Source organism: Solea senegalensis, linkage group LG4 (assembly GCF_019176455.1).
Source record: "Solea senegalensis isolate Sse05_10M linkage group LG4, IFAPA_SoseM_1, whole genome shotgun sequence".
NCBI lineage: Eukaryota > Metazoa > Chordata > Actinopteri > Pleuronectiformes > Soleidae > Solea > Solea senegalensis.
The window spans coordinates 27,050,062-27,073,722 of record NC_058024.1 but is presented as its reverse complement, the minus strand read 5'-3'; the positions used below and the strand labels follow the sequence as shown (position 1 = coordinate 27,073,722).

At 41.5% G+C, this 23,661-nt stretch overlaps 1 protein-coding gene and 1 non-coding gene across 2 annotated transcripts in view; both read right to left on the bottom strand.

The window, feature by feature from the left end:
- LOC122768369 (A disintegrin and metalloproteinase with thrombospondin motifs 9-like) overlaps positions 1 to 20,235 on the bottom strand; it is a 61,766-nt gene extending 41,531 nt beyond the window's left edge. The window contains exons 1-14 of the mRNA XM_044024309.1: positions 19,863 to 20,235; positions 18,465 to 18,880; positions 16,231 to 16,396; positions 13,241 to 13,584; positions 9,840 to 9,923; positions 9,621 to 9,745; positions 8,944 to 8,984; positions 8,766 to 8,871; positions 7,873 to 8,019; positions 6,673 to 6,814; positions 5,336 to 5,440; positions 3,321 to 3,466; positions 1,829 to 2,010; positions 1,607 to 1,743 (exon numbers count right to left, since the gene is read on the bottom strand). Coding sequence (XP_043880244.1) covers positions 1,607 to 1,743; positions 1,829 to 2,010; positions 3,321 to 3,466; positions 5,336 to 5,440; positions 6,673 to 6,814; positions 7,873 to 8,019; positions 8,766 to 8,871; positions 8,944 to 8,984; positions 9,621 to 9,745; positions 9,840 to 9,923; positions 13,241 to 13,584; positions 16,231 to 16,396; positions 18,465 to 18,880; positions 19,863 to 19,962 — 2,241 coding nt within the window. The 5' untranslated portion in view covers positions 19,963 to 20,235. The remainder of the gene's footprint in view (positions 1 to 1,606; positions 1,744 to 1,828; positions 2,011 to 3,320; positions 3,467 to 5,335; positions 5,441 to 6,672; positions 6,815 to 7,872; positions 8,020 to 8,765; positions 8,872 to 8,943; positions 8,985 to 9,620; positions 9,746 to 9,839; positions 9,924 to 13,240; positions 13,585 to 16,230; positions 16,397 to 18,464; positions 18,881 to 19,862) is intronic.
- Positions 12,114 to 12,185, bottom strand: trnad-guc. Its single transcript has one exon. It is a non-coding gene; the product is annotated as a tRNA-Asp (tRNA).
- Positions 20,236 to 23,661: the final 3,426 nt, after the last annotated feature.

Genomic DNA, 23,661 nt, shown 5'->3' with positions numbered 1-23,661 from the left:
GTGTTACACCCATCTGAAATACATTTCCTTGGAAAAACAAAAAGGCACAAGGCTGCTCCTGCTTGTAATTGACATTTTTGATTCTCTATCAAGGATGGAGAGCGGAGCTCTCAAGCACAACTGCACAGATTTGAATCCACGTGCACAAGGGAAACGGACTGAACCGCAATCTAACCAAAGCACTGTGTGTGGCTCCAATGTGTACACGCGGCGACCCACTGCTTCAAACTGATGTCCATGGTGTGTTAGTAATCAAGCTTTCAAGCTGAAAACCTATCTGTCACAGGGATTAGGGACATAAACACACAAAGCATTGAAAAAGTGCTTTTGAAAGCATTTGCAGCAGTTCCCACGCCTGAAGACTAAGAATGGACTCACACTGTGGGTCCGTGTCCACCTGCTCACCGACCGTCAGTGCAAACCACCGCGCACCAACAGTGGACAGTAGTAGTTCTACAAGTGAAGGACTGATATGAGGACATTTGCATCAAGTTGAGGCCGTGCTTATTTTAAGCAAATCAGAAGCATCCGGTGCAATTCCCTGCCTCGTGAAAAAAAAAAAACCTACAGATTTTCGATTAAACAAAAAACAAACAAAAAAAAAGGCATCAAAAGCAGCTGCGTGGCCTGTCAATCAAAGTCCTTCAGACACAGCTACGTCAACCATTTTGTCACAAAGGGCCATTTCGTGTGAACATGGCTGTCCAGGGTTGCAGTGATTGTCTTCTGCCGTGGTTGTCTGTAGCACGTGTACCACCAGTGGTACGCATGCTTCCTCTGGTGGGTATACCAGGGTAAATGATCGAGAGTGTAGAAAATGAAAGAAATACCAACAACTACGTACAACTACGTACAACTACGTACAACTACGTACAACTACTACCCTCACCTCACGCAACTCCTCACATCTGACGACTGTGAGAAATCTCATGTAGTCCTGTTTACGTTAAAGCTTTCAAAACCAGGAATTTTAAAGTAGTTTTCCTGCCATTTTGACGTCAACTTTCTCAGCACGCTGCAGCCACGCCTTTTGACGTAGAGAAAATCCTTTAATAACTTTTAATCATTAACTTGTCTAGAACATATGAACCGAGTTTGACGCGGCTAGCATGCTACGACGAGTCCGTTCAAATGTGTAGACAAGCCATCTTTTGTTTTTCCAAAATGTCCGACTTCTGGGTGGGCGGAGCTAATGGAAGTGCATTGGAAATTTGTTTGGAATCACGGGAGCAACAAGTGTACCAAGTTTGATTAAAATTGGAGCAACTTTGTGCGATTTACAGTAGATACAATAGAAAAAAAAAGCATTTGATGCAATTTTGGCCACTTTCTCTCGCCCAAAGATTCCTCAAGAAACTTTGGAGTAAGCCCGACACACTCACCAAATTTCATCCCCAAATCCGACCGTGACCATGACTTCTGGGGGCGCTACAGAGCCCTGGGGCTATGAACGAGTTTTTAATGATCTGAAGGATAACAGTAGGCTCCTCGCACTTCGTTCCAGGAGCCGTGAGCAAAAAGGTTTGAGAGCCACTGATGTCGACGAGATGTAAAATGCTGTTAAAGTTAAAAATCATTAAACAACAAAAGAAGAAGGGAAACTCACCCTACACAGGCCCTGGACACAGATGTCGTTGGTATCAGGTCCACACGGCGTGCCATCAATGACCCGGTCCCTGAGCTGATAGTAGGCCGTGCTGCCTGCCACCCTGCAGAACAGCTTACACCTGTCCTTCATCAAGACTGACGGACGAGAGACACAGACGATTCATTATTATTCTCTGTGTGTTGTTTTGTGAACGTTTACAGACAACAGACAGAGACTCACTTCCGCTGTACTTGGGCACCCAGCGAACATTAGGAGGTAGACCGTTGATGTTGAAGTGTCTGCCGTCAAAGGCGGCGCACTGCTCCTCCCTGAAGTCCTTCTTCTGCTTGGAGCAGGGCTCAGAGTTACACGAGCGGAACTTCATTCGGCGTCCGACGCAATACTGTCCCCCGTTCCTGGGCCTGAGAGTGAAATCAAACTCACATTTTAGTCTTTTCTTGTCTTTAGAGCTTCATATTTAACAAGTCACATGTCCGACTATCAGCCACTGATCTGAACAGGAAGTCTCTGGCTCAAGGAGTGTGTGAGTGATCACATGACATGGGGTTGGCTGACCAATCATAGCCTGGTCATTTTTGGGAGGCGGGAGCTAAAGTGACATTTTTTTAAGGCTACAGCCACACAGGTTTCCCACACATTGATTGACATCAAATTCATGGACTTTCCAGGACCAATTCCCTCCAAATTCAAGGAATAGAATGTGCTGACACAGCTTAAGATGGGAGGGCAACTTATAAGTCTCAACTTTACTCACTCATTGTTCTGCACGACGTCAAGAGAGAGAGACAGTGGACAGTGTCCACAACACTGCTAGTAATTATGACTCCACGTTTTGTCCGGCGTGTTCAGTTATTCCACGTACATCAAGCAACGCAGGGCGTGAAACAGTAGGTGGCGCCATAACAAACAATGGAGACTTTTAACTTAATGTCAACTTCTCTTCTTTCTTGCACAAAATTCAAGCACTTTCAATGACCCACGTCTATTTAGGAGCTGCAGGAATCATCTCTGAACTACAGACAAAGACATGTGCTGATAAAAACCAATCAGGAAGCAAAACCTTTTCCAATGTCCCAACGTGTGCTGGTGTTAGCATTGCTACCTGGACATGCTAGCACATACATATTTTCCATTTTGGTTGTTTCATCTGGATAAACCCCAGGTGGCCCCAGGTGTATGGAGAGCATCTTTAAATGAAAACAGCGTCGTGTGGACGAAGCTTGGACCGAATGAGACATTGGGGGGGAGTGGCTCAGTGGTTAAGACTGGTACCCTGTGTGCAAAAGACATCATGGTCGCAAGTTCGAATCCACCCCTGGCTGATGTACTCAATTCCATTGTAAGTCGCTTTGGATAAAAGCGTCTGCTAAATGACATGTAATGTAATGTAACATTGGACCCCAACCTCAAAATATACAACTATTAGAGGCAAAAAATATTAGCATTTAAATTCGAAATAAATACTTAGAGTATTTTCGTCTCTACGGCCTCTTAAACCAGTGGATTAGGAGGTAAGAGACTTTTCAATGTCGCCACTCAGTCAAGGAAACTCAGCGATATCTGTGTGTTTATCAGGAAACGACGGCATCTGAGAGAGCGTCTCGCTGAACTTCAACTATGCTAAGAATTCCCTTCATGGAAGTTTGATCTATGGAACATTGACTTTGGCAGCTACGACGGAGACAAGGTCCGCTGGGCGAGGGGGCTGCACACAGGTCGGTTGCACTCGCGCTCGGCGATCTTGATGCCTCCGCCGCACGTCCGTGAGCAGGTACCGAACGGGCTCCAGACTCCCCACGCCCCCTCCACAGGTGCCGTGTCCTGCTCTTTGATGATGCACACGCCGTGTTTGCAGTGCTGTAGTGCAAGAGTGAAAGGGGGAATGACAGACAGACAGACAGAGAGACAGACAGACAGACAGACAGAGAGAAAACGCATGAAATCTCATCCATAAAATTGGCAACACATCTATCTGCTCTCGCAACGCTTTGATGCTAATCTGGGATAAATTATGCAGTGGAAAGAAAAATAAAAAAAAGCAGAGTAACTGAAAAAGACGTTTCATAGCTGCGTCTGGCTGGACACGAGACAGGAAAACGTCACCGACACGCTCAATAAATACATCTCGGCTCATAACGGCGGATAATCTTACACTGTTCGACAGACAGACTCCAGATTAGGAGGCCTGAACATCAACATGTGGCTGTTTTTAGTGGCAGGAAACGCGGGGGTTTGCGGGCGAGAACGTCGCAATTAAAGGCAGCTCCGAGACGGTGGCACTTTTATTAAAGCTGACAACTGTCAGTGGTGATTTGATTGATGGGAAACTCTTCTTTTTTGTCACTGTGTCATTTTTTTGCCTTCCAATAAAAAAAGGCCTGTGGACAATTTTCTTGCTCACGAGTCAAAGCGAGTGAAAGATCAAAAACAGAGCGAAGGACGACGGTCAGATCACACGACGAGAAACATCAAACTGTGATTTTAATGCAGAAAATGTGGCGTGTGTCCTGTGAAGTGTTAAGAAGCCGACACAATTCTCTTTTATTAGTCCTAGAGCTAAAAAAACAAGTTTTCTCCATTTTAAATGGGAATTTTTCAACCCTGTCAGTGAATGAATTCTTAACCCTCACAGGTGCACCCATGGTCATTTGCCGTGGTTATAATAAACAAATCCTTATATGGACATCCTGGGGGTGTGTGTGTTTATAGGTCACATATCAGGCTTCTTATGTGTTGTTGAGTCAAAGTGACGATTCATTTTTAAAGTAGCAATAATTGTGCAGAAAGATACGTTTTCCTTTTTTCCCCTTTTTGTTCATAAAAACGAAAAGAAAAAGTGAACTTTGAACTGCGACGGATTTTAAACATTGATGTAGTTGGTTTTCATCAGATTGCCTGAACTATATTGTATGTTAGAGTACTTTTGATTTGGTTTGTTTATCTTGTTATATTCGACACTTTATTCACGATACACGGTCCACGATGCCAATAATATCGCACTACATCGATTCTGTGATGATCAATATATCGCGAGACAGCGATACGTCACGATATCTGTCAAAGTGAAGAAAACTAAAAAACATCAAAGTGAAAAGTGCGGGATTTTCTGTTTATTCACAACATAGAGGTCAAAGGTCATAAAGTGGATGGAGCGCCTCTTAAAGTAGCTTTTCTCCACCGTTATCCCGCTGTAAACTCCCTCTTCTTTGGGTCAGGTCACTAGTTTACCACAAGTTTAAACCTCATTCATTTGAGCAACGCCAGAAAGAAAGGATGACGACATATCACCAAATCAATCATCAAACAAACATTTACGTATAGTTTGTTTTTATCGCCGTATTTTCCTATTCCTCATATATAGAGAACAAAGACTTTTAGTGGAAATACGAACATCGTTAACGACCCGGCTGCCGGTCCAGACCGAGGTACTGGACCAACGTTTAAAGTTACAGTAAGTGCTAATCACATACAAACATATGAACCCAGGGTTGAAAAATCCTTTAACGTTCCCTTTAATGGGAGAGAGCATGTTTTTGAATGAGGCACTAAAGTCTGTGATATCTTACCAATATTTTTTACCATTTTATCTCACCATTAAAGAGTTTTTTATGGCTGGAAAATTGAGGTTGTAAAATAAAAAAAAAAGAAAAATCAGCGTTTTTTAAAATCTGTTTTTCCTGAAACACTTGCGTTTTAGCATCTTTAGCATTTCCACGCGACACTCACCCTTCCAGGAGCGCAGTCTGTGCCGTCTGCCCATGGCATGTGTTGGGTCCTGCATCCCTGCTGGGCGCCTTCTGGACTGGTGCACCACAGTCTGCGACACTGAGTCTACAACACACACACACACACACAGTGTTAACTCCAGATAAACTCCAGTTAATTCCAGATAAAAAATAAAAATCAGAATCATGGACTCAAATTGGCAGACAATCATTATATCACACCTTATCAAAATATGACGTGACATGAAGTCCTACGTGACCAGGCTTGTATAACGATATTTTAAGCAGATTTTAAGCAGATTTTCACAAATCTATGTGAAAGAAAATGGACATTTACTCGTGTTTCCAATTTCCATCCAATATTGTTAAGCGAGGGCTGCCATGGTAACTGCAAAAACACCACCACACATGTGTCGCCTCCTGTTCTCTACAACTGGACTCGTTTTGCCATTTTTCTCATCCTTACTTTTGATTTTCATCGGCGTACGTTTGTCCTTCTGTTAGCAACAGTTTTTAGACACATCAATCTCAATTTTGTTGTTCGCGTTCAAGTTTGGTAAGAATCTAACCCACTGATGATGTCACAAAAACTGTAAAAAATAATCTGTTTATGTGGAGTCAGACACTTTCACCCTGCAATTTAAATTTAACGTAATACGCAATATCGTAACACATCGGGATTCTTTTTTCGTGCTTTTTGTCAACGCCCTCACAAATCCTGAGATCAGGATTCCAAGATGGCTGCCACTATTACCGTTAATCGCACTTCTGCTGTATTTGTTTCACAGTAAATCAGTCGCACACAAAGTCAACGTACACATGTTGTTACACATGTTTGTGTTCATAGAGCGTTGTTAGTGACTGCTATTGCCAACAATGGCTAGCTCGAGATAAGTTTGCATTTTTTTCCGACTTCTCAACTGGAACACGGTGAACTCGGAGGTGCCATCACTCTGAGTTTATATGTAAATAGAACACAGGACGACAAAAGAAGAAAAAAGAAAGGCCCTTGTGTATGGAATTAGATTTGTGTCAACACTTTTTAAGAAGCAAATTAAATATCTATTCAACCCCTAGAAAATATCGTATTTTATTGTATATACAAAATACTAATAATAATTTTGAATGATTAAATCCATATTTTATTTGCTTCTTAAAAAGTGTTGTTTGCCTTGTGAAAATTCTCCTCCTCCTCCTGATGATTAGGTAATATTAAGGGTTCTGCTAATAAATGTCAGACTGGACCTTTAAATGTAGCTGCAGGCACATAACACCACAGACCCCGCCCCTCCCTCACAGACCCACACGAGCAACACGACAGTTGAGCTTAGCACTCACCATATAAGGGCACACCTGCGTCCCCGGCCCAAATATCAATTCACACTGTTTATTGACACTGTATATCCGTCCGGGCAGCTGCTGCGGGAGACTGTACGGCCCAGAGACGGGCTCGTCGAGCAAGCACTCGCCATATCCTGTGCTATTAAGAAATAAAAATCAAAACCACTTAAATAAAACAAGGGGAGGGGAGAGGAGAAAACAGAAGAGACACAGACAGAAGAAACACACTCAGTTCAGCCGTAGAGGTGATTTGTCTCCACATATCTGCTGTAGAGCCTCTACTGTACGCACACCGCTCTCTCTCTCTGTGTCTGTTTACTTGTATCACAGCGACACAAGTGTTTTCTGTGTGTGCGTCCAACACTAGGTGGTGTACGGTCGGGTGATAAAGGAATAAGACGTGGTTTCCTGGGTTTTCTTCATTGATAAATGAGCTTCTGAGAGAAAACAGACTTAGGCTTCATCCACACAAACTCATTTTCTAAATTGAGTACAAGCCATCAGGCTACATCCACACTACTTTGTTTTCATTTTAAAAAACAAAAGAAGAAACACTAATTCAGCTCAGGTTTCGCCTGCAGTCCACATTACCCCGCCACGAGATCAAGTTTAAAATAACTTTGTTTGAAAACTTCATGGCTGTGTTTTAGTCTGGATTGAAAAAAATGATTCACGTTGACTTCCTGACTGTTTCTTATCAGCTATAATTTCACTATGTGAAGGAAAAACTGCATTTAAACACTGACTAATAGTTTCCGCTTGTAGCCTGTGTCATAGAAAACACATCCACAACAACTGTAATGAAACGTCGTTGTGTGGATGAAGGTTGATTTACATTTAAAGAGTAAAACCTACAGACAGATAGCATGACCTCCACTCTGTGTGTTTGTGTCTGTGTGATATCATGTCTAATCATCACTATGCTGATCAAGTAGGAGACTTACGGCCTTAATGTGGAAAATATCTTTAAGATTAAAGTCTTATTTTCTCAAAAAAAAAGTCACATTTAATCTGAGAATTGTGAGAAAAAGGTTTTTTTTGTTTTTTTGTTCTCACAATTCTGAGATTAAAGTCAAAATTCTGACTGAAAACAACGGATGATAATCCTCTACGTTATGTCTTCACCGTGCCTGTTTACAACAACAACAGTGGAAAGAAGAAGAAGAGGAGGAGGAGGAGGAGGAGACTGTGACATACTCGAGGAACTCTGTGATGTACTTCCTGCTACACTTGGACCACATCCAAGGGTTTGTGTTGTAGTTGAGCGTGGGAGCCATCACGTGTTGCTGAATCTTAACTCCGTCCTCCCTACACTTGTTACTGTCGTCATGAGGCATGTTGAACCTAGCAGGGAAAGCAAAGAAAAAGAAAACATGCTTCAGGTTTTAAGAGATACCAGAGACACCAGAGTACAGACTTTAGCCACTTAAAATCATAAAATCTATACCCACAATATCATAAGAATATTGCTCCTTGAAAACATGAAGTATATATCCATTTGTAAAGTGCAAACTCTCCCACACCAAAGCCCATAGAGAAAATCAGCCATTTTACACCACAGCACACAGGATTTTTTGATCCACTCCATTATAAACTTCTACTGTGTTATTTTGTAACGTCTGTGTTTGAAATCCTTTATTTTAAATGACCTCAATGACATTAACTGACCAAACAAGGCAACCGTAGACAAGCAGCTCCTGTGTTGCAGTGAGCTAAAATCGCTGATTTTCTCAATGGACTTTGGTGCAGCAACTGAACACTTTACAAATTTAAGTTTCCAGACAGAAAAAAAGCAAACAAATGATGAAATAAAGAAGCAGACATAGATTTTATTAAGTCAGCCTTTTGTTGAGCGTTTCAAGCTGGTTCCTGACAAGGTCAACGGTCAACAACAAGTGGCTTGACATGTATTATAGTGGCTTTTTCCTCCTTCTATCACCAAAGGAATGATAGGTGAGACGTGTGGTCAAACGTGTGCTAACAAAAGTATCAAATATTAAGTGTTTTTTCCTCCAAATATGAAAGATTCTTTGATCTTTACTGTAGTCACACAGTGACAGACGACAATGAGAGTCCGTGGAAACACTTACACATGACCAAGTTCATGGGCGATGGTGAACGCGGTGCTGAGTCCGTTGTCCTCGCTGATGCTGCAGCTTCTGTACGGATCACACACTGTGCCCAACTCTGCAAGACCTGAAACCAAAAAAAACACTCCCTCAATAACATCAACGCTGTTTTCTACAGAATTAAAATAAATCCACTTACCTAAGGTGTCACATTTGTCTCGCGCTCTGCAGATGTCCTGTCTGTGATGAAAACACAGATCTTTAAAGATGAGCCAACCCAGTTAAAAAAACACAAGAATTTCTATAAATAACATAGTTTTAAATGAAGTACTGTATTGTAGTGTACGTTCAATACACGAGCCACGGTTCGGTTTTAGGGCGCAAACCGCAATATTTGGGTACATTAAATGTCTGTATATCTTCTCTATAAATAGATTCTGCATGGATTGGATTGTGAGCGCAACTATGTCCGTCTCTACCTCATCTCTCTCTTGTCTTTTCTGTCCCCCACCTCTCTGTCCTCCATTTTTCCTTTCACCCCAACCTGTCTAGGCAGATGGTCAAAAATGTTGTATTTTATCATTTGAAAATACACTTGTTCTTTGCACTCCCTCACTTGTTCTTTGTTTGTTTGTGGGCGGGCCTTAGGAAGCTGCCTGCTGATTGGCTACTGAGTTTTGGAGCGACAGCTCAATGGACCGGAAGTCGTCATGGGCTTGGAGTCGCTGTCCGTCTGGAATTCGTACCCCGTTTTCCACGTCGACATCCGACAAAATAATTGTAAATATGTAACGTTTATAATCTGACAAATCACGGAGCAAAGAACAAGCGTGTTTTCAAACAATAAAATACAATATTTCTGAATGAATCTGGTACCTGGTGATGAGGATGGCCGTGTCATGGTGGGAGTGGTGGTTGTCGTCCACAGTGTTCTGGCTCTGCTGCCAAATGCAGAAGTTCTTTAAAGTGGTCTGTGCATTAAATGAAATGGCTGGACCGTCCTAAAAAAAAAATGAAACATGAAAAGAGAAACACACACACTTAGAAAAGTCATAAGAGGAGTCATTGTGAGTGATAAGTTTCTCGTTCTCTTACCAGCTCGTCGTTTATTATGACTAACTTCACGATCACAATGTTAATCAGGTTTCCAATGCTGGGGTCCTTGTAGATGGAAGAGACCTGGGTAAAAGAAACATGCAGTCAATGTCATTTATGGTCATTTTTGGTTATACGTCAATGTTTACATTTGGACGTTTGAAGCTTATACAGTTTGATTTTGGATTTATTTGTTCTACATCTGTCAAGGTCGTTTGACTTTGTAGATTCTGTCCTTCGTTGTGTCTTGTCTGGTGTTTTATTTTGTACTTTTATATAAAGAATGTCACGTGACCGTCTAGTGTGTCACTGGACACTGAAAAAAATGTTTTTAAATTCACGAACGTTCAAGCACTTTCAATGACCCATGTCTTTTAAGAGCAATTTTCAACTAACTTTCAAGGGCCTTGACATTTTTTTTTCAACTCGAGGATTTCAAGGACCCATGAACATCCATGTCAGGAGAAATGTCAACTCCGCCTCTTTCCTGCACAAGTCAAAAGCACTTTCAATGACCCATGTCTATTTAGGGCGATTTTCAAAATGTTTCAAATCCAAAACTTTCAAGGATTTCAAGGACCCGTGGGAACCCCGTGCAGAGTCTGTGATCAAAGTTCAACAAGAGTTTCCTTCACGTAAAAACTTGTTTTTCCCGAACCCTTGGGTGAGACTTGAACATAATGCTACTTTTATGATGTAACACACACACATAAGAAGAACTTAATCCAGATGAAATATGACACACAGGATGTGTGTGTGGGTTTTTTGTTTTTTTTTCTAATCATGAATGACTTCCCTGCAGTTTTAAAGCGAGTGCTGGGAAAAATGTGCTTGATTGGAGAGAGTGAAGCTGATAACGGCCCCCAGGTCCCTGCGGAGAAGGCAGCCTCTGCCAGGAGCAGAATATAGGTCACCTCGGCCTCCCCTCTGAGGACTGTTTGCCCCAGAAGGCTGAGGAAAGCCTTTATTTGAAGTGGCGGCGAGTATGTGGTCTATGTGACATACCTGAGCTTATTTTTTGGTTTTAAACATTCATCATGCTGTCAGACAGGCTCTCCCTCCAGCTGCCCTCTCTTCTCTCCCCAACCCAACCGTTTGAAAGCGGTGTTTACCTCTGCCCTAGGCTGACCCCTTTCCCCTCCGAGAGCTAAACTACAACGCGAGCCGCCGTGCAGAACAGGTACATACATTATGTATGTGCAGGGACATCGACGCAGACAAAACACTCAGACGCCAACAACCTGGACTCTTACATGCGTCTCAATCTCTGAGCAATCAGGAAAAATTGATGATTCTTATTTATACAGGTCATTTTTCTTTTTTAATCAGTCGCAGATGGACGTTTGGAGATCTAAGACGTTTGTGACTGTGTTTACTGGAGCTGATGTCATGGAAACGTCTCAGATTTAATTACACGCTAATTAAGAGACATTTTGATTAAAAGAGCGAGCAAAACCGCAAATATTGTTTCAATACTTTCAGCTGGAGGACTCGCAGGATGGCTCAGAAGACTCAAACTCAGGCCAAAGTCCCGTCATCGTGGGTGTTTCAGGCTGATGATACTGGAGTTAACAGACACATCTTGTCTTCCTGATTTCAAATCATAGCATGTTTAATACCAAACCCATACCGAGTTGACCGTACTTCAGTTTAGAATTGTAACCAAGTTGATTCTGTGTCCTCAGCCATGATTTCTCAGCCCAAAACATCGCATGCACAACTGACGATGCCGGCAGTCCACCTCCATGTCTGTTTATATTCTTGAATCATGAGAGTTTCTGTGAGATCCCAAATCCCTGGAATCTCGTCCCTGAAATCGTAGTAAACGAAAACATTGTCACTCATCTTCTAAACCCATTCACACGCTGCCCAAGGTATGTAAACTAGCAGACCTGGGAATCAAACCCGCAACCTTTAAGTTGAAAGATGACTCACTCAACCATCACCCCAAAAGGTCTACGTACCCAACGTGGTGCTCGAACCCACGACCCTGAGATTAAGAGTCCAATGCTCTACTAACCGAGATCAGCCAGGCTACATTTTCCAAAAAATATCAATAGAAATTTTCAAGAAAAATTCCAGTAGATTATAATATTACCATTATTACATTTAGCATTAGTTAGTGCATTTCAACATTTGGGTACAAACAAGAGCTAAGGCAAGTGTTAAGCTAACAGGTGAGGTCAGTGTTGGCTGAATTTCTGTCTGACTTAGTACAACGTTAGACACCTGTGTACTACCTTACTGTTCTTTGTTATGCAGAAAAACACTGCACTCCCCGTCGGGGAATCGAACCCCGGTCTTCCGCGTGACAGGCGGAGATACTGTCCACTATACTAACGAGGACTGTGTTTGCTGATTGCTTAAATATTCACCCATTCACTCATACACTCACCCTGTCATAGACTAGCAGCCATGGGAATCATTACATTTTACATTACATGTCATTTAGCAGACGCTTTTATCCAAAGCGACTTACAATTTAATTGAGTACAATCAGCTAGGGGTGGAATCGAACTTGCGACCATTGCGACTATGATGTCTTTCGCACACAGGATACGGTCTTAACCACTGAGCCACTCCACCCCCAGACCCAAAACTTTAAGTTGGAAGACTACTCACTCTACCATCCCCCCAAAAACTGTACTCGCCCAGGGTGGGTCTCAAACCCACGACAATCGAAAATGGAAACTTTCCGCAAAATGTCCATGCGGATTATCCCAAATTGGATACTTTCCATGGGGATTAGGGGAATTAATGAGAATTTACTGGAAAAAGTTGTCTTCGATTGTTGTTTTTTGTCATAGATATTTGCATCAACTCTAGAGGTTTTAGCCAAAGATTACACGAGAATAGAACATTGCAATTTTGAAAGATTCGGTGAAGGTTCTCAGTTAGCCAGGTCAGAAACTTCTTCAGTAGTTAGTCGAGGGACAACTGGACTAACACTACACTCACGCATGTGCAGCACATTCTTCCATCACTCATCTACTAAACCCATCCACACGCTACCGGCACAGTCGTCAGGAGAAATGACTTGAGGTTTTTGACCAAGGTATGTAGACTAGCAGACCTGGGAAACAAAGCCACAACCTTTACGTTGCAAGAGTCTACGATTGAACTACCATCACCCAACGCGGGGCTCGAACCCACGACCCTGAGATCATCATCTCATGCTCTACCGGCTGAACTAGCCGGGCTACAGAACACCCACCCCTCCCAACATGTGGGAGCGGTGAAGATGACAAGATGTGACCGGGTCATTAGGGAGGGTCACCTGAGAGGCAGAGTCTGCATTTTTCCGGCTATTTTCCGATTCTGATACTTCCCAGAATTCTGGCGACACCTGTTTTCTTCAGCTACTTTCCATTGAAAGTAATGGATAAAAGAGCAGAACTTACTATGGACATCAGTGTGAGGATGTAGTGCTGCAGGTTGCCTCCGTGATGCTCCACCATTTTGTTGTCGGCCACCAGCATGACCTCCACAAAGCGTGGGTAGGAGAGGAAGCGTTTTGATCTCCTGTGAGGTCCCGAGTCGCCGCTGCTGCCGTTTGAAGGTGGAGCGCTGGCACCGCCGCCACTGCTCTGTGATCCCAGTAAATCACCGCTGGCCAGACGGGAACTCAGCGACTCCACATCGCCGAACATACCGGCGCTGACCACAGGGGCAGCAGTGGACCCGGTGGTCACGGCGGCTGCGGGCCTTCTCTGCAGCGTGTGCCTCTTCTGTCTGTGTTTGTGTCCTGCAGCGACAGAGAGACAGAGAGACAGAGACGTCAGAGGGACGGGAGTACGTGTAAATATACAACAATGCACATTGACAAACGCGATACGATCCCGTGATTGTCGCGAGGAAGTGTTTACAGGCAAACTAAACATGTGGTTTATGGCTTCAAAAAGACGGGAGGATGCATGAAGTGACTTGTCTTCCAGCCGGTTCTGTTAATATAACGCTGTTGCCTCCTTCTATCTTTTGTTTATTGTTGCTCAAAGAGAGGATTGACAAATGAACACAGAGGCTTTTTATTTTTCCCCCTCCCTTCTCTCTCTCTCTCTCTCTTTCTTTTTTTTCCCCTCCTCATTGAGAAGAAAAGGGGGCAAAGAGTTCAGACTAGGTAAACCTGGTGCTTAGCCATAAAAAAAAGCACACATACCAAAGGAAGGCAGTGCAACAACTGGGCAGCAGAACTCCTCAACACTGAGGGGAATTAAGTCTGATTTTAATCATAAAGTGCTTAACGCCACTCTTTTTTCCCTTTTCTTTTCTGTTTTTTTATTTCAAGAAATGTAGAAAGCATTGTGAGGACCACCAGCGATGCTCTAAAAACTATTTAACAGTTTCACGTCAGCATCGCTTCAAATTTACGTTGTCACGTTCACGGCTGTGGGTCTGCCTTAAACGTCCTTATCGCTGAAGGCAGAGGAAGAGCAAGAGTCAACAGGAAGTTCAGCCCGTAAACTCAGATGTGACGATACGAGGCCGAACAGCGTCCAGGATGAGGTTTTTTGTTGTTTTTTGTCCTGCGCGAGAGTTCGGAAAACGACCGAGCTGCAGTTGTGACTGTTTCTCATCAACATTTCACGTTGATAATCACACATTTACGATGACTTGAACGACTCCTTTCAAACTGAAACTTCTGAATTATTTTGACCTTCAACCTTGGATTTTGTTCTAATTCACCAATAAAAATCTTAGATTCAGTATCTGTTGATATACTGTTTTGCCTCTTCATATTTCTGTTACTTTTATTGTTTTTTGTTTTAGGCCAATAAAAACATTTAAAACCACAAATCAATTTAGTTTCTACAACTTCATCGTTTGTCACTTTTCATGATCATTCCTTATATTTTATTTTTTTTTAAATACAGCACAAATAACTGTTATTATTATTATTGTTCTTTTTGATCATTTTCTAACATTTTATGCAACAATCAACTCATAAACGTATCAAAAAAATGATATAATATAGTAAATTATAGTAGTTACTTCAGATGACTTTCATGATTAATGATATTTTACTATTCAATAAACATAATTGAGTTTTTTGTCCAAATGTTTCTATGATTTACAGTAAATAATTCTTCCTTCTCTGTGTTTCTCCTTATTTTCCTCTCCTTTCTTTGAAAATCCTCAGAACCCTGACCCGTGCAAAAGCACCAGATAAGCTACAAACTGTTCTGTACAGTAGCAGGGAACAATTACTTTAATAGCTCAATAAGCTCAGCTGCTATTACATAATCTGTTCCTGTTCAAACTGATAGCGGAGACTCTGGAGTGATGCAACGATGACGTCTGCCTACGTCTGTGGGAACTCATTTAAAGGGTCACTTCAAGAGGCACAAGCACACAACAGACGCACAACTCGGCGCATGACATGTTCTAAAATCAGCAGCCACTTTATCAGGTACACCTAATAACCAGGATGGTTGTTGGTGTAAGAAAAGCAGGTCTGGGTAATTCCAAATGTGCTGAAAGACTGGGATTATCACACAAACGCTGGCAATCATTTTGAAAACAGACTAATCTGTTGGAGGTTTTCATCAAACAAACACACGTTCTCCTAATTTCTTACTTCCTAAATGTGAATATTCTCTATGTTTCTTGTCAGTGGAGAATGACCAGACTGGTTTGAAATGGCAAAAGTAACTTAAATAGCCATCAAACACAGAAGCAGATGAGTTACAGCAGCAGAGGACAGAATCTGCCACTTTATTAGGTACATATTATACGACAACCTTCTATTCTTTTAACCTAGTAAATGGTTCAATTGAATAGCGGGGAGGATGGATGAATATTTTACAACCAGTCACTAACAACCATTGGCTTTGATGCCTGACTATAGCATGCGTTTAGGGTCATTGGCTATATTTGCCACAGTGTGTTGAGCTTAAAGGAGCAGCTATGAGGTGCATTCAATGACCCTCAGAAACGTCATAACTTCCACAAACACACAAGCAGCCCACTAAACCAATTTTTGCCAATTAATGTAGCGACTTATTTACAGACACTGGATATCATTTTGTTAGAGATGTTTGGTTAATTATTTAAAACTAATACACATATAAAACATAACTAAAGGTTTGGGGAAATTCTGCTTATTTCTTAAGGGACCCAATAAAACTCTCCCGTGACCCATGTGTGGTTCCCGACCCAGTCTTTGGGAATCACTGCACTGAAGAAATGCTTGCTCCTGCTGCCATCTTGTGGAAAACGATGCATGACTAACACTAAGGACAATGTATTAGTGTTAGACAAGCATCTCTTTTTTCAATTTCTGATGTTTTTTGGGATTTCTGTCTTTCTAAATCCACTATAGGTCGACCTGCTCTACACATAACACCAAATGACGTGAGCAGAGAGTGTATATACACGATGTTATAATCCATACCTGAAGTGTCACAAGCAGAGATCTCCTCCCCGGGGGTTTGTTTCTTGGGTGCACTCTTCTTGTAAACAACATGAGGTTTTGTGTGTTCCTCTTCATAGTGTTCTCCTTGATAAGTTTGCAGGGGCTCCACAAAAAACTCCCCCTCTGGAGACCTGAAAGTGCCAAGCTGCAGAGCAAGGGGGTGGAACAAAAAGAAAAAGAAAAAACCACAAAGCACTTATTATTAGTCTTCATCCATTCATTCATCCATTTTCTGTAAATACTTTTTAGGACTTAACATAAACAACCACAGAGAGAACTACAGAGACCAGGTCCCAGGGGGGAATGTATAATGTTCCCAATCCAACGAAAATGCATGTTTTACATAAGAAAAAAAACTAAACCAAGAACAAGCCACGGTGGAATGTGGCTCATGTACAACTCATTAGAGAAAATAAGCAACGTCGACACCTTTACAAAAACACAGGTGAAATGGGTGAATTTGTATGCATGTAAGAACCAGGACCTGTGATGTCTATCAGGTAAAACACCGAGCCTGTAAAAGCTTCATGGTTTGGATTTCACACAGCGTATTCAGTGAGAATAGTAAAAAAAAAAGAAAAAAGGAAGGTCTGTGATGTTCCAGATAAAAATGTAGAAGCCAAAATCGAGCATATGTTAGAACACACGTGTACAATCATCATGACTGAGTTATATATATGACACAAGTTACATTTAAAATCCCTCATATTAACATATAAGTCAGACTAACACTTTTGATCCAATAATCCGTTTAAACCTGGGAGGAAAAGTTCAAACCTCAATCTTAAAAACCTGTTTTAGTTCAACATAAAACAGCACAAGAGTGGATTAAACCATCTGATGTAACTACCGCTAACTGAAGTAGAAGCTACAGTAACTGTGAGTGACAAACAAAGGGCTTAATAAGGTTTCATTTCAAATGTATTATTCTTTTTTTCCCTAAATGTACCTGTAATTTATGGAAGACAAAAAAATTAATAAAACAGCATGATTTCTGAGATTAAAGTCGTAATTCTGAGGGAAAAAAAATCACGATTCTGAGATTAACTTCAGAGATTAAAGTCGTAATTCTGAGAAATAAATCAGAATTCTTGCTCAGGATTCTGACTTTAATCTCTGATTTTAAATCTGACATTTTTCTCAGAATTCTGACTTTAATGTGATTTTTTCATTACTTTCTTTGAAAACATTTTTTTACATGTGGCCCTAATACTCTTCTGTAGTAATTAAACTTTCACTTTTACTTCTTTTAACACTCTACAATCTTTACAAGCACTTTAACTATTAGTTTCTGTTGCTTTAAAATGTTTCTGTAAAACATTATAAATCAAGTGCTTTTGTTTTGCCTTTAAAAAGAAACAGTTCTTATTACTGAGGCAAAGAGTTGGATGAACAACTCTAACTGAGGCATTAGCACTTTTACTGTGTGTGTGTGTGTGTGTGTGTGTGTGTGTGTGTGTGTGTGGTGATAAATGTTCCCCGAAGCAAACGCTTTAAAGCATTTTTATTAGTTTTTTGTCATTTTGGTAATGAACTGTCCCATCAGTGTGATTTCCATGAGTAAACTCAGTGCACTCTGGTTGCACTGTGAAAACAGCAGAGCTTCACTGTGATCCACAATGACGTCAGTTCTGCCGCACGCGCTACGTAAAAGACGTAGACGAGAGTTCAGAGTGTTGCAGCAGCTCCACCCGCTGCATGTGACAAATATAAAGGTAGCGAAGTTTGAAGTTTACCTGATCAAATATTCTGAGATTGGACTTTTCAGCCTGGTCCTTATTTGGTCAGTGATTGTATATCATATGCTATATTTCGTGGAAGTAATGCATATAAATACATATATGAGTATGTGTATACCGTAGACCATATATACCATTATACATGTATATATACTGTATATATCAAACAATTTGTGGGTTAGTTAGTGGGAAATCAAAGTTATATGATGACCAAAAAAAAGAGGTCACATCATAAACAATTAACAGCAATAAACGCAAAAGTTAGTTAATAATAACTAACAGATGAGTTAATATTTCCTTAGTTTACCTTATTTTAAAGCATTCATTTTTTATTTTAGATTTTCTCCAGTAGATCAAAACAATCATCATCAGTGTTAAAGTTGGTAAAGTGGTCACGTGACCAGCTGATCATCATGTGACCAGCGATTCAAACTCTGCGTTTAAAACAAAACAAACAAACGGACAAACACTCACCAGTCCGGAGCACAGACTGATGACGGCGGCATGTTCTTCCTGTGCATTTACGTGTCCTTTATAGAAGCAGTGTCTTAACTCTGTGTCCTCCTCCTCCTCCTCCTCCTCCTCCTCGTCCTCGTTCATCCCAACATCCATAGAATAATCCGTTAGGTTGCCCCCTGGTGGTAGTCCGAGTATTGTCACAGTGTATGAAGGTGCGATAAATCCCGAGTCCAGCGTGAGGTTTAGTTGAAAGTTCTGTCCAAAAGCAGAAATCCTGTAGTGGATATTTGGAGACGTCCAGTGATCCGCGGCGTCGCTCTCGTCCAGACTCCGTCTTTTCCTTCGGAAGTGGACGCTGGGTGGAAACGTGTCCCCGGCTTCGTCCACTCGCACTGGCGTTACAATCTCATACGAGCCAACTTCCTCTTTTACTGGGGAAATAAAATGATGAATTTGCCTTTGTTTTAGAATCAGCATCAGACAATTATTCACTCAGCATCAGGCATTGTCACTCTAAAACTTAGTTTTTTATCCAATGGTTGATCTGTCAAAGTACGAAGAAAAGAAATGAACTAGCATTGCAAACAAAAACCTACAGTTGTGTTACCAAAAACATCACAAAAATATTGTTACTTTCATCACAAAAAACACAACTTCTGTTCACAACAAGTTTAGCATCACTACAAAAACTTACTTACTTACTTACTTACTTAAAAAATGTAGAGATATTGTAACATTATCATGATTACGATAAAAGAAATTCACCTCGATCAATTTATGGTGAGCCCCTTTGATTGCAATGGGCAACATAATTGTCCATATGGTCCCAAAAAATACAAATCTAATTGTTACAAATTTGTTTGTAATGTTGTGAAAACTTGTGGTAAGACTAAAAAGGTTTCATAAAATTCAATACATTTCTAAACTATGCTCCTCTTGTAACAAAATAACTTTTCTGAAATCTAACGGAACCCATAGACTACCAAGAATGTTTTAAAATAGTTTGCAAAATTACAAACACATATCAATAACATAAGTTTATCTGAGCAATATGTAAAGAAGTGTCTGAACTATGTTATGAAAGTTACAAAAAAACTGTCATTAGCTCAAGCTTACGAGCGCAAGACATTAAAACGTTTGTCTTAATGTCTAAACTCTTACTTGTGTAACTAAAAAACACATATTTACACAAAAATAAGTCAGAAAGCATGAATTTGTCTCACGATCATAAAAACTCATCAGGCGATGCGCGATAATACCGTTAATACCGATATAACACCGTGGCTCGTGCCACCTCTGTGATCACGTGCACGGCTGAAGTGAAAACTCATTCATTCTGCGCTACAAAGAAAAAAAGACAGAGGCAGTCCATGCAGAAGGACAGAGACACACGGACAGACTGCAGACTGTTACCTGTGCTGGAATTCAAAAGTAATCTCCCCGTAGATGCGGCGACATTCATGAAATAATCCGGGAGAAGCAGGAAGCCCAGACCCCAGAGGAGCACATGCATGATTGTCCACGTTCAGCCTGCGGTTCCTCTTCTTAATAAACTGCGGACTCTCCGCCTGCGCTGCCTGCGCTGCCTGCGCTGCCTCTGCCACATCCAACTCTACTCACACCAGAATTCTTATTCCAATATTGTTATTAATTGTATTATTAGACGTATTATCCTCGGGTCTTGAGTGGACTGCGGTCTCCGGGCGGTGAAGTTCTCTGCTGGGACATGAGCGCTCCGTGGAGATCCGGACCAGCAACAGGCATAACTGCTGCTGCTGCGACTGTCCAGCTGTCTGCTGCTGCTCCTGCTGCTCCTGCTGCTGCTGCTGCTGCTCCTGCTCCTGCTGCTCCTGCTGAGGCTCCACTCTCTGACTGAACACCAGCTCTCACACACACACACACTCACAGAGAGAGACAGAGGGGCGGGGTCAGTGACTGAGACAGACAAAGGTAGACTGACGCTACAGTGAAGCCGCTCCTCTTATATACACTGCTGCTGCAGAGACAAGGGTGGTCCATGTCCATGTCAGGATGATTTATGTCTGACATGATGTTACTCACTCACTCACTCACTCACTCACCCCAAATCTGATCACAACGTCACCCAATTACCTGATGACACACAGGCAGGCAGGATCCCACAGGTCCTTGAAATCCTTGAATTCACAAACTTTCAAGTGGTAAAGTAAAGTGCTTTTATGACACTTTTTTGAGATAAAGTTATGTTATTGACACGTTTTTGTAACTTCACAAACAATTTGTTAAAAAAAGTAATTTGTCTATATCCACTAAACCCATGGTTCTCAAACTGTGGTACGCGAGCTTCCTCGGGTGGTACTTAACTGTTCTACTGTTATATACCAGGATGATGTGATCATGGAGTGGAGTGGAGGACTGTGGTCTGTGTCACTGTTCTAAACTTTCACTCTCCCGCACCAGAGTCCATAGAGAAAATAGAAAATCCTTTTTTTACATTACAGCATATGGGAGTCGTTGTTGTTCCTCTGCTGCCTCCATGACATGAGTTAAAATGTGTTATCATGTGACTTCAGGGTGTGAAATGATTCCTTAGTGACACAAACTTATGTCAAAACAGTAGACCGGGAGTTCAAGTCGTTGGAAGCCAACAAACGTGATTTGATCGTATTAATTGCAGACGTACTTGTACGTTCTTTAGTCGCTGCTGTAAACCTTGTGGAGGATACTGGTAAAGTTATGGGCAGCCCGTGGCCAAGTGGGAAGGGAACTTGACTTGTAACTAGAGGGTCACTGGTTCAAATCCCCACCCGGCCAAAAAAGGGCTGGGGTACTGAGCAAGGTACCCAACCCCCAATGCTCCCCGGCGCTACTCAGTGTGGTGGCCCACTGCTCCTAATTCTAGGATGGATCAAAATGCAGAGGAATACTTTCCCTAAGGGGATTAATAAAAACTAACTTAATGGTTACATGAGCTGCAGTATATTAGCTCTTTATGTGGAAGATCAAAGAATGCACTAGTGCAGTGGTTCCCAAAGACTGGGTTGGGGGGCCACAGATGGGTCGCAGGAAACATGTTTGTGGTCCTGCTTACGATGGCGTCCTGAAGGCACGTGGTGAAGAATTTTGGTGGAGGTGTTTCTGCAACTGTAACCTGAGAAAAAGCAAGATTCAGTTTTGGATTCATGGCATAAAACACAATATCACATCGAAACGGGTTTAGGTGAATATGCATACTTTTTTTATTGCGAGGCGTTCCGTCCACACGGAGACGATGTGTTTTAGCACTAAATGGTAAATGGTATTTTTTGAAAACACCTCCCAGAGTGGGACAATCTCAAAACACTGGCCTCGCATCTCCGTAACAGAGAATACGTTTCTTTAGGAAAACGATGACATCATATTCCCTGCTCTCTTTCTCTTACGGTGTCATTCATTATCTTGTGTTTGGAGATTGTTTCACAGTTTTACCAACTACTGTCAATGAAAAGGAACTAAAGTCAGTCTGAAAAGACTAGAACACTTCCTGTCTTTAGAGATTTCACACACAGAGGTGAAAAAAGTGTTTGTAAATCATAAAATGAAGTGAAAACAAAACCTTCTTGGTACAGTCTTGTATGTCTTTTCGAAGGTTTATGACAGAAAGTCGCGAGATTTGTTGTTAGTCGCTGGCACACGAAACATAAACAAACGGACGTTGTTTCCGTTCCTTTGCTCTGGCTCGGTTCTTTTATTTCTGTTGTTGTATCTAATGTTTACAATGTGTTTTCTGGTGTAACGTTACAGCGCCACTTACAGTGCTGGCATATGAACTACAGCATTTTGAGTCGTTTCAGAGGGTTCTGTTTCCTGAAACAATGCCGTCCTTACAGGGATATTTTCTTCCGTGCAGATGTGGCCTTACTCTTAAATGTATTATGATTTACTATTTGTGTCTATTGTAAGGTTATTAAAAAGGATATTGAAGTGTTTTTCCTCCTCGTTCAATTGTCTACAAATCCCTGAATGAAAACCCGTGTGAAGTAAGAGTATTAAATGTTGGTTTTCTTGTGCCTTTATGTCGCCGCACGGCTGAGAGCCAACTCACTGCAGGTGTCTGTGGATGTTTCCTGCCCTGCAAGACCTAACGTGGCGATACTGTAAATGCTAACAGCTGGAACACGATCATTTTAAAAGCTTATTTGTTGGGGGTTCAAACAGCATGCACCGTCATTACAGAGGCCAACGTGCATTCGCAGGTGCACACGCCCAACTCAAAGCTCTCGTATGAAAAGACTCTGGTGTCTAAGACTTACAAGGAGGAGGATTTATACTGTATTTATATTTAAAAGAGACGTATTAATGAACGCCAGTGTACAAATATGCTGGAGGTAATTTAAAACTGTTTTTAGATCTTGTGTTTCCCAGTGACATCAACCCTAACCCTAACCCTGAACCCACAAAGGAAGTGATTAGTTTTATGTGAAATCAGATGGAAGCAACCGTAACATTGCGCTAGTAAAGTGAGACGACTGCAAACAGCTTCGAGTTTAACTGACAACACACAAAAAAGCGTCCAAGAAAAGACAAAACAGGACAGTCAGCAGTTTCACATCCTTTCCCCGCCCACCCCTGCTCTGCTGCTGTATACCCACAAACGCTCCCTCACGCTGGTCTGATAGTTCTGCACGAAGGACGCAGCAAACAAATCTTGTTACATTAAAAGACGTCGTCCATGAGTCCTTGTCATAAGGGTCATTACATTCAGAGACAAACACAGTCATTGTCATTTTTCCAAGAATTTTCTTTTGTCACAAAACTATATTTCATGCCCTAACGTCACAGCGGTTAGCACTTATTTCCCCCGTATGATGGAACTAATTAGCTATGCTCCTGGGGGTCAGTGAAATGTGAGCGTTTGAGATCAGTGGTTGTAATGAATTACATACACATGAGGGAGTCACAGTGGACTTCACATACTCACTGACACTAAACACTAAAAGAAAAAACATCCTAATCTTATGCACAGGAGCTGGTTTTCTTTATTTTTTCCTGTTTAAAGAAAATAAATCTGCCAATGCAGTCAATTTTCTTGGCAATAATTCTTAAAACTAGCTTGTACATCTAGACTCTTTCAGACCCAATCTTTAAAAAAAAGTAAGATTGTGTTCATCACAAACACTTTCTTCAAAATGCAAACTCTACATTTCTTAAATTTGTCATAAATTAGACACCACATGCTTCTTATTTCAGCATC